This window comes from Cyprinus carpio, chromosome B5, assembly GCF_018340385.1.
Source record: "Cyprinus carpio isolate SPL01 chromosome B5, ASM1834038v1, whole genome shotgun sequence".
NCBI classification, from domain to species: Eukaryota; Metazoa; Chordata; class Actinopteri; order Cypriniformes; family Cyprinidae; genus Cyprinus; species Cyprinus carpio.
In genome coordinates this window covers 15510712-15528700 of record NC_056601.1, presented here as the reverse complement: position 1 = coordinate 15528700, position 17989 = coordinate 15510712, and the positions used below count along the sequence as shown (strand labels likewise).

General features: G+C 34.7%; 1 protein-coding gene across 1 annotated transcript in view; it reads right to left on the bottom strand.

Moving 5' to 3' along the window:
• The window catches only part of adamts3 (ADAM metallopeptidase with thrombospondin type 1 motif, 3), a 98406-nt gene that overhangs the window by 18693 nt on the left and 61724 nt on the right, over positions 1–17989 (bottom strand). Inside the window, 4 exon segments of the mRNA XM_042724600.1 lie at positions 919–999; positions 14493–14616; positions 15975–16108; positions 17782–17957. Of these exon segments, the coding sequence (XP_042580534.1) occupies positions 919–999; positions 14493–14616; positions 15975–16108; positions 17782–17957 (515 nt within the window).

Here is a 17989-nt window from a genome sequence, read left to right as displayed (position 1 = left end):
ACACTGTAAAGCACAAGACAATATTTTCTTATTGTTACAGATCAGAGAGAAAAAAGAAACCTTGATTAAGAAAGGACCTCAAAGAAAGCAAGCGATTTTAGAAAAATTAAAGGGGTCATTGAATGTGAAATGCACTTTTACATGTTGTTTGAACATAAATGTGTGTTGGCAGTGTGTGTACACAACCACCCTATAATGATAAAAATCCACCCAGTGTTTTTTTTTTCCTAAAATCATTACCCCATTCTCAAATCAAGCCGTTCTCAGATTCCTGCCAGTGTGACATCACACATACCCAGGCCCCTCCAATGATTGTTGATTGACAGTCTTTAGTTTTACCACAGCTCCACCCTAAGTGAGCTCTCGTCAGTCTGTCATCGTATCACCTCTGGTTCAGATGTAGACAAGAATGTCTCCTAAGCGATTGAACTGTTTTGTTGTTGGATGTAATAATTAACATAGTAGTCATCATTTACTCCAGACATCTGAACCACTGAAGACACAGTGGATTACGTTTGTTTTTGAAGGGAATGCGCCCCCGATCTACATAAATGATTCTATGTTCGCAGAAATCATTCATCACCCCACAAAAAAGAAGGGTGGTGTCAGCAGAGCTCATTAGCATTTAAAGCAGCATGCAACAAAACGGCTTGCTCTGAAAAGAGCTGTTAAGCAAGGTAAAAAAGGTGTTGTTTTACACTACCATTAAGACATTTTAACCAAAGTATGGTATAGACTTTTCATTAAGACCCTAAAGAATCATATCAACTTGTGGAAAATGGGCATCCGATGACCCCTTTAAGAACTTTTATATGGATCCATTATGCACAGTTACCCGAAACAAGCACAGAATACATGAGCATGTATTTGATCTTCTTGCTGTTAAGCTTGAGATACATGAGGACAGATATCACTTACCAAGAATTTGAGGAGAAGCCTCATGTTCTTGTATGATCACATGTCTAGCCCCAGGAGGAATGAGAAACATCTTTAGGTAACCTTTGCAATGGCGAAAAAAGGCAAAGGGAGAGACAGCAGAAGCAATTAGTTAGCTAATTAGTTCTACTACGGCTTGATCTTTGCAGAGATGGGCATCACTAGAAGGCATTTCTACAGTAGTACATTTCTAAAGCTTTCAGATCTGAACAGTCAGACTATTGCAACTGTCCATCAAGCAGGGTCATGACAAGCCTACGAGACAAGCATCAAAACATGACAAAAGGTTCCTCATCCATTCATTTCATACATTCACACCCATGTGAACAGATGACATATCCTTCAGAAGCTCAAATAACAATGTCAGATGAAAATGAAGACGATTGTTATGTAAGGCTAATTAAGAAGGACGCTGAATGGCAGGGCCTTGAGTCATTTTGCAACACAAGAACATAAAAACACTAATGTTGCCTTCTTTACCGATGCCCATTCCTCTGCAAAGTGTGATACCACTCACCCATCACATTTATAGAATCCTCCGTTTCATTCAGAAACACATTGCGAGCTCCTTTAGGCAGCAAGAAGGCTCCTCTTGTTTTCCCTTTAGGATAAGAAGGGTTTGTTATGTCATTTTGCCCAACAGTCATTGTCATTGACATGTTAATTGCCTCTAAACCAAAGCTAGGCTTTGAACCAGTCTCTAGCAGCATGGCGCCTGTCTGAGACACGGATGTAATGTAAAAATGTGGCCACTAGTCTAATCATTGCAATGGTGGATCAAGTCACTTAAAGGGATACTCCACGCCAAAAAAACGTACCCCCATGTCGTTCCAGCCTGTAAAAGCTCCATTCATCTTCGGAATACAATTTAAGATATTTTGGAAGAAAACTTGGAGGCTTGGAGGCTTGCCAAGTAAATAGCAGTGTCAAGGGTCAATAAAAGGTATGAAAGTCACCGTTGTAAGCGAAGAAAACAAAAATAATGACTTTATTCAATAATTCCTTTGTCAACGGTGTCCTCTGTGTCTCTTCATATCACCTTATGCTGCATATGCTCTTCTGTGTCATCTGCACCACAAGGATGCGCTATTTCTACATGTATTTAGCTTTGATTTGAAATAAAACAGCGCATCCTTGTGGCGCGGATGACATAGAAGAGACCGTTGACAAAGGAATTATTGAATAAAGTCGTTATTTTTATTTTCTTCGCTTACAAAAAGTGTTCCCATTGCTTCGTATAACCCAGATTGCACATCTGATGGCAGATGGAGTATTCTGACGATGACTTTCATACCTTTTATTGACCCTTGACACTGCTATTTACTTGGCAAGCCTCCAAGCCTCCAAGTTTTCTTCCAAAATACCTTAAATTGTATTCCGAAGATGAATGGAGCTTTATTCTGACGACAACTTTCATACCTTTTATGGACATTGACATTTATTTGGCAGTCTATGGGACAGTCTCAAGCCTCCCAGTTTTCATCCAAAATATCTTAAATTGTGTTCCAAAGACAAACAGAGCTTTTACGGGTTTGGAACGACATGGGGGTAAGTGATTAATGACAAAATTTTCATTTTGGGGTGGATTATTACTTTAAGGCAATGTTTGATAAAAGGTTTTATCATCAATTAATGTGGGCAGGAAGACACTGACAGAGAAAGATGGGGCTGCTGGGTAATGCTAATAGAGTTCAGATGAGGTTAGAGTGCATGCCATACGGAGCAGGAATAAAATAGGGTTGAGGAAGGAGAAAGGGAGATTAAAGAAGATGGACAGAAATAATGGTTGGTGTGTGATTATGGTGGGGGAGGGATGTGGTACAATATGTGTGTGAGGGAAAGAAAGAGAGAGCATATTTATAAACTAATCCTATTACATTTACTTTATGTTATTTATTTCCTTAGATTATATACAATTTATATTATATTTTATAATATTTTGAAATGAGAAACATGGACATCTTTGATTAAGACCCTTATTTAAAGAAAATGTTGACCCAAAATAAAAATCATTTACTGTTGTTCCAAACCTTTATGGAACCAAAAAGGAGACATTTTGATAAATGTTGGCGTCCAAACAACATCGAACTCCACTCACTTTCATTGTATGGACAAAAACACTGAGACATTTTCCAAAACATCTTCTTTGTGTTCCACAGAAGAAAAACATGTATACAGGTTTGGAATGTACTTACACTAATGTACTTACAGTGGAAGCCTATTGCGTACGGCAAGGCAAACTAATGATTAAAATCTGTGGTACAGTATATATAATAGAGCTGGTTAAAAAAGTTGGTAAACTCAAGTTTAAACAGTCAAGTTTTAGTCAAATATCTACACAAGAATATGATAAACATCACACAGGAATTTCATTGATAATGCTAAATCAAAGGCTTCTACCACAAAAGGATGAATTAAACAGATCAATTTTACTGAATAATTCAAGTACTTCAAGAAAAGTATTACCTTCACATTTCTGCTTCTAACATATTCAGTACATTTACCCCATGGGTATCCATTGTAAGTGCATAAATGCAATGGGTTTTGCTTTGGGTTTTCAAAAACGAAGCCAGGGAATCAAAGTTATTTTCTGTGGTAATCAACAGTATTCATCCGATGCGGTCAATAGTGTTTAATTTATATGAAGTGCTGAATATTGCTTTAAATCTACAAGCTACAGTTAATGCAAAACACAGCAATACTACAGAAAGGAGAAGTCTAGGATTAGACGATACAAGATACTTGCAGGTTGTGTATTCCAACATTTCTGTTTGGGATCTCTTGCTTAACTTTTTTCCTGTTAAAGAAGTGATCAGATGACCATAAAACAAGGTAGAGTTAGATAGAGAAAGGTCAAAATGTTGATTAAGTTCATGCAATGAGTTGAATGTAGGACAATATATAAATGTCATGAAAATTTGTGATAGCACCACAAATTGTGTTCAATCACCAATTATGACACATATTGTATAACAAAATCAGGATTTAATATTTTATTTGATTGGTATATGTATATGTTGTCTTTATTTTCTTATTGTATTGTTGTTACAAACCCTTAAAAGCTCCGTTCATCTTCGGAACACAATTTAAGATATTTTGGATGAAAGGCTGGAGGAAACTCCATATCACCGTGCTGCGTATTCTCTTCTGTCTCCTCCGCGCCACAAGGATGCACTGTTTTTTTTTTTTTTTTTCAAATCAAAGTTAAATACACGTAGAAACAGCGCATCCTTGTGGTGTGGAGGACACAGAAGAGCATACACAGCACGGTGATATAGAGTGACACAGAGGAGACCGTTGACAAAGGAATTATTGAATAAAGACGTATTTTTTGTTTTCTTCACTTACAAAAAGTGTTCCCGTCGCTTCATATAACCCAGATTGCACGTCTGATGGCAGATGAAGTATTCTGATGACAACTTTCGTACCTTTTCTGGACCTTGACACTTCTATTTATTTGGCAGTCTATGGGACAGTCTCAAGCCTCCAAGTTTTCATCCAATATATCTTAAATTGTGTTCCAAAGACGAACTGAGCTTTTACGGGTTTGGAACGATATGGGTGTAAGTGATTAATGACAAAATTTTCATTTTTGGGTGAACTAACCCTTCAAACATCATGCAAATTCTGGTTAAAGCCAGAATGAAACATTCATTTATTGTCACAACTAAATATACAGTGACACATGTGACACCATCATAATTAACTGCACATTCTGCATTCATAACACACATGAAGGCAAAAAACATGAATGTTTTTTTATGCATTAGCATGAGTGTGCATTATCGTCATTGTATAGGCCTGTATGCTACACTGTTAATAAACAGCAGGTCAAATGAAGACAAACTGAGGATCTTTTGTGATTGTCTATGTAACAGTAAAATTAGGCAGCTCTGAAAAGTACTGAATTGAAATACTGTGCCAGAGCCACATGGCTGATGCTTGTTTCTAAAGATGATTTATACTCAGAACGTGATTTGCATATTTATCCTAAAATTAACGCAACTTAAATAATCCTATGAGGACTTATGTCATTTTGGGTTCAGAGCAGGCACAGCTCTGAAGTACTGTTCACATAGTCCCTCACATTGCATTCAAATGAGCTAATGTACATGCAGGCCCTTGCCCTTTGTTCATTTGGGTTCTTCTCCAATCACAAGTTTAATACATCATGAAGTTAAACAAAATAGGATTAACAGAAGAAAATTAAGTCCTTTAATGCTATCTCCAATTGGTTTTATTCTTACATATGTGCTATTAAATCAACTACATCATCAGCTAATTAAAAAATTAGCAGAAGGATTCTTTGGATATATATATATATAACAATCTAACAATAAAAGCCGCAAATGGCCCAAAAAAATCTTATTTTGAACAATTAAGGAGGTGTTTTATATCTACATGAACTGCTAAGTGACTGATCAAGCCCATATACAAGCATTGCTTTGGGACAAGGCGTCATTATCAACATACATGCAGGTTGGTAGAACAAGCAAGAGCATATTATGATGTGCAGTGTGACAATATTGTGACAGGCTTTGTACAGAGTCACAGTTTCGTGCAGGTGTAAAGAACTAGCTTCAGTAGTATCATATTTGTGCTTCAGGGTTGTGCAGTGGAGCCATTAAGAATTGTTTTTTTAATTTTTTTTATGTTTTTGTAAAAAACTCTTAAGCTCACAAAGTCTGTATTTATTTGAACAAAAACAACATAACTATATTCTATCTTCAACATAACTATCAACATAACTATTTGTATACAGTATATTGTAAAATACAATTTATTCCTGTGATGGCAAAGCTGAATCTTCATCGTCACATGATCCTTCAGAAATCATTCTAATATATTTATTATTAAAACAGTTTAAACAGTTGTGCTGTGTAATATTATTGTGGAAACCATGGTAATTTTTTTCCAGGATTCTTTGATCTATAGAAAGTTCAAAGAACAGCATTCATTTGGAATAGAAATCTTTTGTAATGTTATAAATGACTTTACTGTCACTTTTGATCCATCTAATCAATTTGTATTCATAAAAAATACAATAAATAAATAAAATAGTGCAGATCTGGATATGCCTTTAACCAGAAGTGCCTAGAAACAAACTAAAAAGCAAATTTTTAAAAATGTGAAGTGATTCCATTTACATTTATTAAGTAACAAAACGGCATGCATAATTTTTTAAAATCTGTTATTCTTATTACAATATTCACATTAAAAAAGTAGGATAGACTCAACACAAAGTGAGAATCGTAGAGCAAGTGTGCCTGCAAGTTTCCTTAGGCCATCTGAAAATAAGATCAAATTATGATTCTTCAGACCCTTGCTGGGAAGGAAATTTCGAGGTTGGAACTCTTGGTACTTTAATTGAATACCTGTTACCAGCCACAGTGACAGTATGTCAAAACATCCTAAAATTATAATCCTGTAATTACAATTTTCTTTAAAAAAGCCACAGTATGCAAATTGTGTGAGTGTGTTTATATTTGTATTCTAGTTGAGGTCTGGTGCTAACATAAAGGTTGCACTAGTGGTACAAATATAGTTAATAAGTTTAGTGATGGTTGATTGATGGTTTCTTTTAGATGACTACCATGCTCAATAATAATAACACACCTCCCTCTAAAACTTGATGACTTTTCTAAAATGGGCTGCTCTGCATTGTCTGTAGCAGAACATCTATTGTGATTCCCCGGGTACAAAATGTTCTGGTTTTTAATATGTTCTTCACTTCATATTGAATTCACTGCCAATGGTACTTGGCTCTATGTTGCTGTCACATAGTGGCAGTGAGTGAAAGACATTATGGTAAGTAAAGATTAAAAATGTAAAGTCATCATTCATTGTTTATGTCCGGAAGTATTTTGAGGTTTCATGGAAGGCGGAAATAAAAGAGCTTATATTGAAAAATACACAGACGTGGTTTTCGCCTCAGAAACGGAGGTCTTAACGGCCTTTTACAGAACAGAAGAGATACTTTTAATATAACGTCTGTGAGTGTCTTATGTCATATTTACATAAGATTGTATAATATCTGCACTTTTTGAGGGGTTAATAGATGGTTATGGTTATGGTTACACTCATGTTAATTTGTTATCTTATTTTTCACGGTTAAACTGAATGTATGTTAGTTTCCTAAAGGAAACTGCATTATGTAATAAAGACTAGCATAATTATTTTGAGGCTGTTGAAGTGGTAATTGTTAAAAGTAATGTTTTGCATGTAATATTTCAGACTTGTTGAGCTTGTGTCTTCATTGTGCCCACGCCGGGAGTTAACTATCATTACACAGAAGCCTGCTTTTGTGAGGACGAGGCGGTTTTCTCAGCTTGTTCAGAAGAGAGGGAAAGACGGTTTTAAGGCAAGTAACGTAAACTTCATAATTCCATCATGTTATCGATTTTTTTTTTTTTTTTTTTTTTTTACTAAGACTAAAAGAATGTTTGTTTTTGTAGATGTTGAAAGCCAGAGACAAGATAACTTCATTCTTTTGAGACTGATGGGAGTTATTTTTAGAAAATAAATGTTTCTGTTGTTTCCTGCCGGTTTACTTCACATTTTAATGCAACAATAGTGTGATTACATGCTCATATTTTAACTATAGATGTCCCTTTTTTTCTTTGCAGAACTCAAACTAACTTTGGAGTTAAGGACACAGAAGCCTGCTTGTGTGAGGAGGAGGCGATTTTCTCAGCTTTTTTGGAAGAGAGGGAAAGACAGTTTAAGGCAAGTGAGCTTCATAATTTCATGTTATCATTTTTTTTTTTTTTTTTTTTTTACTAAGAGTAAAAGAATGTTTATTTTTTTTAGTTTTTGTAGATGTTGAAAAAGCCAGAGACATAGGAGAGCATCATTCTTTTGAGATGTAAGTTATTTTTATAAAATAAATGTTTCTGTTGTCTCCTGCCTGTTTACTTCACATTTTGATGCAACAACAGTGTTATTACGTGCTCTTATTTCATGAAAACCATTGGTGTCTGTGTTTTTCATTGCAGAACTCAAACCAACTTTGGAGTTGTCTGATTTGGAGAGTCATTATTCTTGGTCTTCCTTTCTTAAAGGAATAGTTGACACAAAAATAATTAACATGCCCTCATGTAATTCCAAACCTATAAGACTTTTGTCTCTCTTTACAACACAAATGAATATATTTTAAATTTTCTCATAATTTTTTGTTAATCCATTGAGAGTCTAGATAATCTGTATTTTCAAGCCTCATAAATACAGAGTTATTGTAGATGTAATCCATTCTGATACTTATATATATGAATAAATCTTAAATTATATGGTAAATCTTAAATTATATGGTAGCGAACAGAAGAAAAAATTGGTCTCCCACACCAGCAACGGAGGACCAAAATTAAGAGAATATTAAATTATTATTTATTTGTGTTCCAAAAATTAGCAGAGTTTGTATGGGTCTGGAACAACATGGGGGAGAGTAAATTATGACCTTTTTTATTTTTTGGTGAACTAACCTTGTGAAGAGCAGCCCTCCACGTACATGAAAATGTGTGAGGTACGTGAATGTCTTGTCTGTTTTAATGTTTCACTAAAGAAGTAGCTTTCTGAAAGCAATATATTTATTCAAGCAATATTACATAAAAATGGATGGAGTTTAATTAAATGTTTTCTTTTTTCAAATGATTTTCTCTTTTTAGGCCACTGATGAAGAACAGGTGGTGACTGGGATGAATGCTGGTCAAAGAAGAGAATGTCCTTTCCTCTAAACTGATGCAGCAGTGGTTTTAAAGGAGGACGCTGCCCTGGATGATGTAGAAGATGTCACATGCTGTGCTGATGGGGCTTCTTCATGACTAAATCAATTATACTAAAGAGATCATGAAAATTGACAGTGATGCATGATCTGTATTCATGGACCTAGAAACAAACTGTAAGTGTATAATTTGTAAAAAAATGTTAAATGCTTGTTCTGTGTTGTTTAGTAGAAATGGAGTTTACACTCATTCTCACAGTCTTTCACACACATGTGTCTATTAAATGTTATAATATCAATGTTAATGTTGAGGTTTATTTGTGTACTGTCATGCCAGAATAGTTTGTAAAGTACTTAACTACTTGTACAATTATTGTATAATAGTGTTTTTGTATATTTTTTATACAATATATAAAATTTACCAAAAAAGTCAAATTTGGTCTTTAAAAGTTATATTTAACAAATGTTCAGTGCTTTATTTATAAACTCTGTTAATGCCATACTTTTCTGCATTTCTTCTTACATGCATGTTACTTTTTGACTGTTTTCTCTTGTTTTTAATAAATATTTACCTTTTGATAGTTATTCTTTGAGTGTAAAAGTGATTTTAAAATGAACAAGATTTGTAGGTTTAATGTCTAGCTCGATTTGGGTTCATTTTAGCCTAGCAATGTAGTAATTTTAAACCATAAAAAAGCAACCCAGCATGCTGGGTTAAACATAATAACCCAACTTGTTGGGGTAAAATAACCCAGCGCTGGGTTCATCCCTTTTTGAACCAGTGCTGGGTTGCCAAAATAACCCAAATTGGGTCGTTTTCAACCCAGCAGTTTTTAGAGTGTACATTTCACTTATGTCATTTGCAATGTTATTGCATTTTTATGCTGAAGACATTTAGAGCTGATTGTTCACATATTTAATTGCTAATATTTTCTTTTAAAGCTATGTGTAAGCAACAAAGTTCTTGTTTCAGTAAACTTTTTGACTGACAGGTTGGTAGGTGACCCTTGTGGTCTGTGAGGCATCGAAACAGATTATGCTTTTAACTACAGATTTGACAGAGGCGTTTTCTCTGAGGAGGCAAGGGAGGCAGTGTCTCCACAAAAAACTGGATGAGAAAACTGAGTTAAATTGAGGTTAATTGAGAATGAATGGGGGAAAGTGGCATGAAAGGAGGCAATGCCTCCATCATGCTATAATTGGATATGATCGGTTATTATTGGGTGTGATTGGTTCATGCGATAAATCCCGCCTCTTGTTTTCGTGAGAGGTCTCAGCCTCACATGAAGAAAATGATGGCATTATTGACTAATTATATAGTAAGTAAACAACTGACCCGCTTTAATATCACTGATTTGTGTCACATAAAAATAAAACTTGAAATGGCCTGAAAATGCGATGACTGTGTCAGTGTTAGAGAGCATTCAGCTTAATGAAATGAAAGATACAGTATATCTTTGTGTCGGAGACAGCGTTTACAGAGCTTTTATGATGATGACCCAAAACTAAGTTTACTATTAAAAAGAACAGCTGAACATCAGTTCACAAATAATTAGTGGTGGGCCGTTATCGGCGTTAACGTGCTGCGTTAACGTGAGACCCTTATCGGGCGATAAAAAAAATATCGCCGTTAATCTATTCTCAAAGTTGGGTTGGGAGCTGGGTCTATACTACGCAAGCTATGATGACTTTCACCGTGATAGTTTAGCGCTGATGTATACCTAGACGAATTGCACTGTAGGGGGCGAGAACAAGTCTTCGAACCTGTGTGTATGCCTACTGTGAAATTACCAAGCTTTCCAAAAAAAAACCTCGACAAGACTCACGCCTGTTTCACACATACTCCGTCTGCAGTGTGTATGCAGTCCGTGTGCGTTACGTATGTGGTGCAGAAGCAGCACGGACTCATTGTGCTTTCACACGCATTTGCAGTCCGCTACTGATCCGCGGCTGTTTAGTCCACAAACACAACATTTGTTCATTATTCTATATTTCAAACCATGTAAAAAAAAATGAATAAATAAATAAATAAATAATGTGACTCTTATCACAGAACAGTAACAATCTTTCATAATCATAGACATTAAACTTAATAAATATAAACAACATTATTCATGCATTTGACTCTCGTGCCATTTGCATTTAAATCTTTATTACAAGCAATCTCACGGTTGTTAATGAACTTTGTTTTTCTGCTTCCATAAAAGTGCATAGGCCTATATCATGTTGCCTCGTTTATCTAAAGGTGCTCTTTTTCTTGTTTTAAACCTAGCCAAAAACCCATGTGTTGCATGTGAAACGCAGTAGGCTTTGATTAGTATACATTTATTGTGAAAATTACTGCATTTCCGTGTCAATCCATGTTAATTTTTACCGCGAACAATGAGCTGTCATTTTAATTCAGCGCATGCAGCACAGCAAAAATAGACTCGGTACGTAAACGATCGCTGCACACACAAAAAAAAAAATGCAACGCATACACACTGCAGACAGAGTATGTGTGAAACAGACGTAAGGTTGTTTGCAACTTGTGCAATGCGGAATTAGTTTACTGTAGGAGTTCTTCCAGTCTCAAGTACCACCTAAACGCAAAGCATCCCTTACCTAATGCGGAAGATGCCGGGCCAAGCAATGTAGCGCAGGGGAAGAGTCGTTGTCAAACTACTATGTTTGAGTGCAGGACAGCTCTAATAGTACTAACAAGTACATCTTATTGAACATAATTTGAATGCCTTCGGAAGAATTCAAATGAGCCATTTTAATCTAGATTAATCTAGATTAACTTCAAGATTACAGTGAGATTAATTTAGATTAAAAAAAAATTATCTGTGCCCACCACTACAAATAATAATATATATATATATATATATATATATATATATATATATATATATATATATATATATATATATATATATATATATATATATATATATATATATTATAATATGGGGCCATTTTTTAACATTAATGTGCTCACTAATATGAACAAACAATTAACATTTATTACAGTATTTATTAATCTTTGTTAATATTAGTTCATAAAAATAGTTGTTAATTTTTAGGTAATGTTAGTTCACATTGCATTATCTAATGTTAACAAACACAACTTTTGATTTTAATAATGCATTAGTAAATGTTTAAATTAATATTAACTAAGATTAATAAATGCTGTATATAAGTATTGTTCATTCTTAGTTCATGGTAACTAAAGTAGTTAACTAATGAAACCGTATTGTAAAGTGTTTCTTACAATATTGTTTAAATTGTTACTGCCTTTAGTTATTATTTTGGAATGAATGTAAAAATGCATAAAAACACTATGAAATACATAATTAGTATAAAAAATATTAAATTACATAAAAATGTGATTTTCATATTTTCCATTAAAATACCTTCAAAATGGAATATGACTTGTCAGAATTGGACAAAAATGACTGAGCTGTAGCCGTTTGAAGCTGATAGGCAAAATCACCAAGCAACGTTGCATATTTTTCTCAAATTCTTTTCTTAAAAAGTATAATTAATATATTATTAATCACACTATACTTAGCTATTTTTTATTATATTTTTGTCATTAAAAATAAGAAAAAAGATGCAAATAAACAATAGTTTAATCAAGAGCAGCGAGTGAGTCTGTCTTTTCTTTAATGTTTGATTAACATTGAGACAGATCTCTATTAAGACCTAATGTAATGCATATCACATCAGATTTTTCCCCAACCATTAACTAAACGTTCATGTACGACATAAAAGATTATGTTTGTGTAAATCTCACCAAGACATATTTTGTACTTTATAGGGAGAGTGCACATCTTATGCACGTGCATTGCAAATGTCAGTCAGCACGATCGTTTTGTTTTCATCAGCATGGGTTTGAAGATGATATTTCACTGGTTGGGACGTTGAGAATTCAATATGAATATTCGCAAAACTAGAATGCTCCACTTTGCAGCAATAGATCTACAACTTGTGGTGAGAAGCAGCAGCAGTCGCCCAGAAGCGAGCACAGAAAAAGGTACTCCTCTCAGAAAACGTACAAATAAAGATAATTTTAGATGTTTAATTACCATTTGGAGCATTGAGGTCACTAGAAGAAGGCTTAATAAACAATTTTTTGTGAAAACCTCAAACTTGAACAAACCCTCCAATTTGTCTGATAAAGACTGAATGTAGACTGAGTAAGTGTATTAAGACATTTGAATGTGGTCTTTTACTGTATGTATAGCAAAGAGGATGGAAATTACAGATGCCCCTTACATGTAAATTTGTTTGTCAAATAAATCTCTTGAAACTTCTCTTGCATTCTATGGTGTTAGAGCAGGAGTGTCATAGTAAAAATTAAAGATATCAATACAAACCATCGTGGACACAGTTTAAAACTCTAAAATGAATTTTAAAACAAAAGAGGTTCTCTGTGAGTATGCAAAGTAAATAATTAAAAGCAAATTTCTCACTTCTCCTCGAATACTAAAATAATAATAATGCTTATTAATAAATCACACATGCATAAATCTATTAAAGCAGGGCTGCCAACTTTTGAGTTCAAATTGGAGTGAGAATTCCCACAGCAAGTTGGGTGGGTGGGTGGGGGCAGGAGTGTTATTTTTACTGTCATGTGACCATATATTTTGGAACCAGTCATTATTTCTGCCAGACTGTGAAAAAAAGAAACAGCAGTGGAAGGCACCCATTTATTTTAAAGTAAAATTAAGTAAAATTTTAGCATAATACTGTAGATGTATTGGCTGTTACATCAAAGTATATTTATCAAGGTCAAAGAAATATGATGCATATAGGCGATTTAGCAACATATAATACCATGCAAATAATTTAGCTAAATATTAGCCTGAACTGGTAAGCAAGCTAGTTTTTTTTTTTTTTCTTTTTTTTTTTTTAAATGGCACCTACGGGGGAAAGTGAGCCAAATGATGTGGGGTAAATTGAGCCAGCATTTACCCTACCATAAAGCACTGAATAAAGTTACATGTCTGAAGTATATGTGATATTACACAACTGATTTAGTTCATATTTATATGAACCAGAAGATGCTTTTCATCAAATTATATCAGATATGTTTTTCAATTGCTACACAACAAGAATAGCAATTGAAAAGAATTGCAAGATGTACTAGTCATTACTTTTATAAATAATTTATAATCTATTTTGAGAAATTATATTCTTCTCCCATTTGAAAATGAATCCCGCATTTATGAGGGATTTAGACTGTCACTCCTGAAACTTTGCTGCTTGTACAGGGTATATATGGCCGTTAGCAGCACGAAAAACAAAACTTTTATTCAAATTCTGAATGGATTAGAAAGTGTGCAAGTAACCATTCCTTTAAAATCACTAAAAAGGATGTCACTTACTTACTTCATTGTAAAGAATATTGACGCTTTCCAGTGTGCACAGGAGCCTTTACCATATTTGTTTCGCCAATATCTTATTAATGTAGTTTTAACTCTGGGTGCTTTTGACTGCGTGAGAAAATGAACGCGTGGCGTGAGAGCGTGAGAAAAGTTTGCGTGAGTCTCACACTGAATGCGTAAGAGCTGGCAGCCCTGATTAAAGACATCTGGTGTTTTTGAGATGTTATGTCTAATAAATAAATTTATCATTGTATATTAATTATAAATGAGTGAACTCAAATCTCAAAACATCCCATCATTAACACTTTGCTATTTTTTTCTCCCTAAAAGTAAAGTTAGCTCCAGATGTGTCCTTAAACTAGAAGACTCTAAAACTTAATGACAGGGTTGCAGTCTAGAATAAAGAACCATATCATATGAGTAAAATACTGCACATCAATGGCCTTGGAAAGAGGAAAGTATCTTACCGGCTTTCTTAGGCACACGGGTGAAGGTTCCTTTCACAGTTCGGCAGTGGGAGTTGTCACCCCCACACACACCACACTTATCCTCCACCTTACTGGAGCCAATTTCCCTGTCACAGCCCACTTTCTGAAGAAAAGGGAGTTCGAGATTTAGCATTGGGGGTAGTCGGGCCAATTTACACGTAATGGGAAGAAGTGTGAAGAGGTGGTTTTGGGGGTACTTCAAGCTTTCATCTTTGGATATGTCTGAATCTGATATCATGAAACGATATCTGCTTGTATCTCCCGTGTTGCTATTTTGGTCACAGAAAACTATTTTCATGTCACCATGAAACATTTATCTTTCTTTCGAAAGTACAAAATGACATTGACAAATATGAGATACACTGCAGCAGTTTGCTGAACAAAACTTTTTAAAAGGTGATTTATATCTGCAAATAAATCCTAAAGCTTCTGTACACTAGCTGAAACACTATAAATCATTTCCTCCCAAAAGCTAATCACTATTCATTGTCCATTCCATCTACAAAAATCAATGTACTTCTATCAGCCCCATACAGAGAGATCCATTCTTCAAACAACATTTATTCTGAAGTGGCAATTATCCTGTACACACTGCACTGTCAGACGCAGTTGCTCTGTGACAAACCACAAAGGCAACTCACAAATTTTTAACAGAAAATAGCAGGGATATACAGTGTGACAGATTTACCTGCAATTATAATTAAAATTAATAATATGTGTAGAATCATTTTTACCTATTCAGAAGTGTGTGATAAGTTTCAAACTGGTCATACATGCATTTTAGTCAACACAATTCTGTGAGTACAGTAATGTCAGTAATGTTTATGTCAGACCAGGCCAATGTTAATGTCCCTCTACACTGCATGCTTGTGTTTAGGGACATTTAGGGACAAAACTAAGGCAATAAATAAAAAGGAAAAAATATTTCCTTGTGTGCATCTTGCCAAGAAATGGATTCCCCAAAACAGAGCCCTAGCAGTTACAGACACTGACATTATTTCACCAATATTCAGATTAGTTTTAGTTATCTTCATGAAAATAAAGTAAAAACTGGAAGTAAAAAATAACAATTTATGTGCTAGTGGGAGAAAATGGCCAGCCAATGGACTGATGTTTATTTACTAAAAACAGTCTCTTGTATTTATGTATTTACTGCCATTATTGTTGTAGAACTGAAAACAATTATGCAACGATTTTTAAAGAGAACAATATTGATTTTGAAGGCGAGCCTTTACCTAAGTTTGCAAAGTGTGCAAAAAAAAGATATTCACTTATGATAATAAGATATTTTGTTGCACACCATTCTATTATTGATGTCTTACTGTGAAAAATACTAGCAATATTAATTTTAATTTGTGCTAATGAAGTTTTAGCACACTAGCACCAGGTCTAATATCTGAAAAAGGAAGCATAAAACTATGAAATAATACCTGAAACCCATAATGAAACTCAAATACTTACCACACACTCTCCACGCACACAGATGCTATATGGGTCTTTGTAAGAGCACCTTGTCCCATCATGCACCAGCTGCTTCATGTAGGCCACTTCATCTGTTTCTTTTGACTTGCAATAAAGGTGACATCTTTTGTTGGCTGAAAATATAGAAAAACATAAGGAAATATTATTTAATAAGAAAGACCGCAAATTACAGCTGGACTCAGTCATGTGCACTGTTGTATTATCCAATTCAAATAAAGTTATGGGAAATCAATGATAATGTTCAACCAATAAAACTTGTATATAATCGAGCATAATGAGTAGTATAATATAATATACAAGTAAAATGAAAATGATTTTATAGGTCTTGATATCCATGTTTTGAACTAGGTCTGACATTTGGCACCTGAATAAACACTTCAAATTGTGTATACTGCAATATCATTAGCATAGTTCCCTAAAACTTTTAGTCAAGAGAAAAATAGCACAAAAGTTTAAAAGAATAGTTGATCCAAAAATTAAAATTCTATCAGCATTTACACACCCACACATTGTTCCAGTCTTTTATGTTCCAGAAAAGAAAAATTCATACAGGTTTTGAATGACAGGAGTAAATGATGACATCATTTTCAGCACAGCACATCACTGCAATGGAATGCAATGAAATGAATGTATAGTGTGTGAATATCAACATGGTAATTTAGACAACACTAGGAAACCTTGTGGAAGTGATTGGTCAAGTAACTTAATTATGAAGCATGCCTTCACAATTCTGTCGGATTAATTCTACAGCTGAATAATGCACACATAATTAAAATTCATGAGAAAAATCCTTCCTCACCTTAGTACTTGTAAATGCCAGCATACATACCACACACACACACACACACACACTCACAATTAGGTAGCTATGTACATCATAATGAAAATATAATGAATGTAAAATTAAAAACAATGAAAGTGTTCACAGAATAGCGAGGTGGCTTTTAGTGATATTTCTCACTGGCTTTAGTGTTGAGCTATGTGGGCTTTTCATTTTGTGGGTTACTTAAAATCACATTTCTCATCATACTCAAAAATATAACAGATGTACAAATAGGCCAAAAATAATTGCCAATGTACAGAAAGTATCACATGAAGCGGCTGCAGTAAGCGCAAAGTTTGACAAAAAATGACACTTTGTCATGTGAGGGCACTCTAAACGCCTTCAATTTTGAGCTGAACACACTGAGAAAAGTGGACTTGACCACAATTGGAATGGATGTGTTGTGGTTCTCCCAGGAGGGAGGACACATTTACAAGCGGTGTGTGTGTGTGGAAAGCTAAGCTGGTCTCTTCTGATTTTGCTACACATGTCCCTGCTCCTTCAAAACACAGAGTGCCCATTTCGTATATGTGAATGTATGGCAGAGAAAATCCGTTATTGCCTTACTTGGTCGCCATTAAAATTAAGGCTTGATAGAATGGTGGTGTATACTGTTTACATGCAAGAGCCATGAAGAAACATGCAGCAATTTCAAAACTCAATGTGACACAAACAAGAAAAGACAGGAAAGAGCCATGAACCAGTATGGTAGGGACAAGGTGTTTTTAGAGTTTAGTTGTATTTGGCTGCCAAACAATGCATTTCAGCAAAAGTAATACATTTCATTATATGAATTAGTACACTCTCTCTTTTATGGGAGAAACACTACCAGAACAGGGCTGCTAAAATGCATTGTTGCACTCAATTTTAGTGCTCTTGGAATTCCACAACAACCTGGAATGTAAATATCTGTTATATAAATACTTCCCCAAATTACACTGCTTTAAAATCTAACAAACTCACCGTCTGAGTGTTCGTAGGGAAGCCAGTGGTGTCTTGTATTCTGGTATTCAAAGTGGGAGTTGCGAAGTTGGCATTGCTGAGCTCTGAAGTCCTCAAAGTGTTTGGGGCAGTCATCTATGTTACACAGCTGGTACTCATAGTTTACCCCTGGACAGTCCTGACCTCCATTAGAAGGACTAACAGATAACAGATGATGTTCAAACAAAGG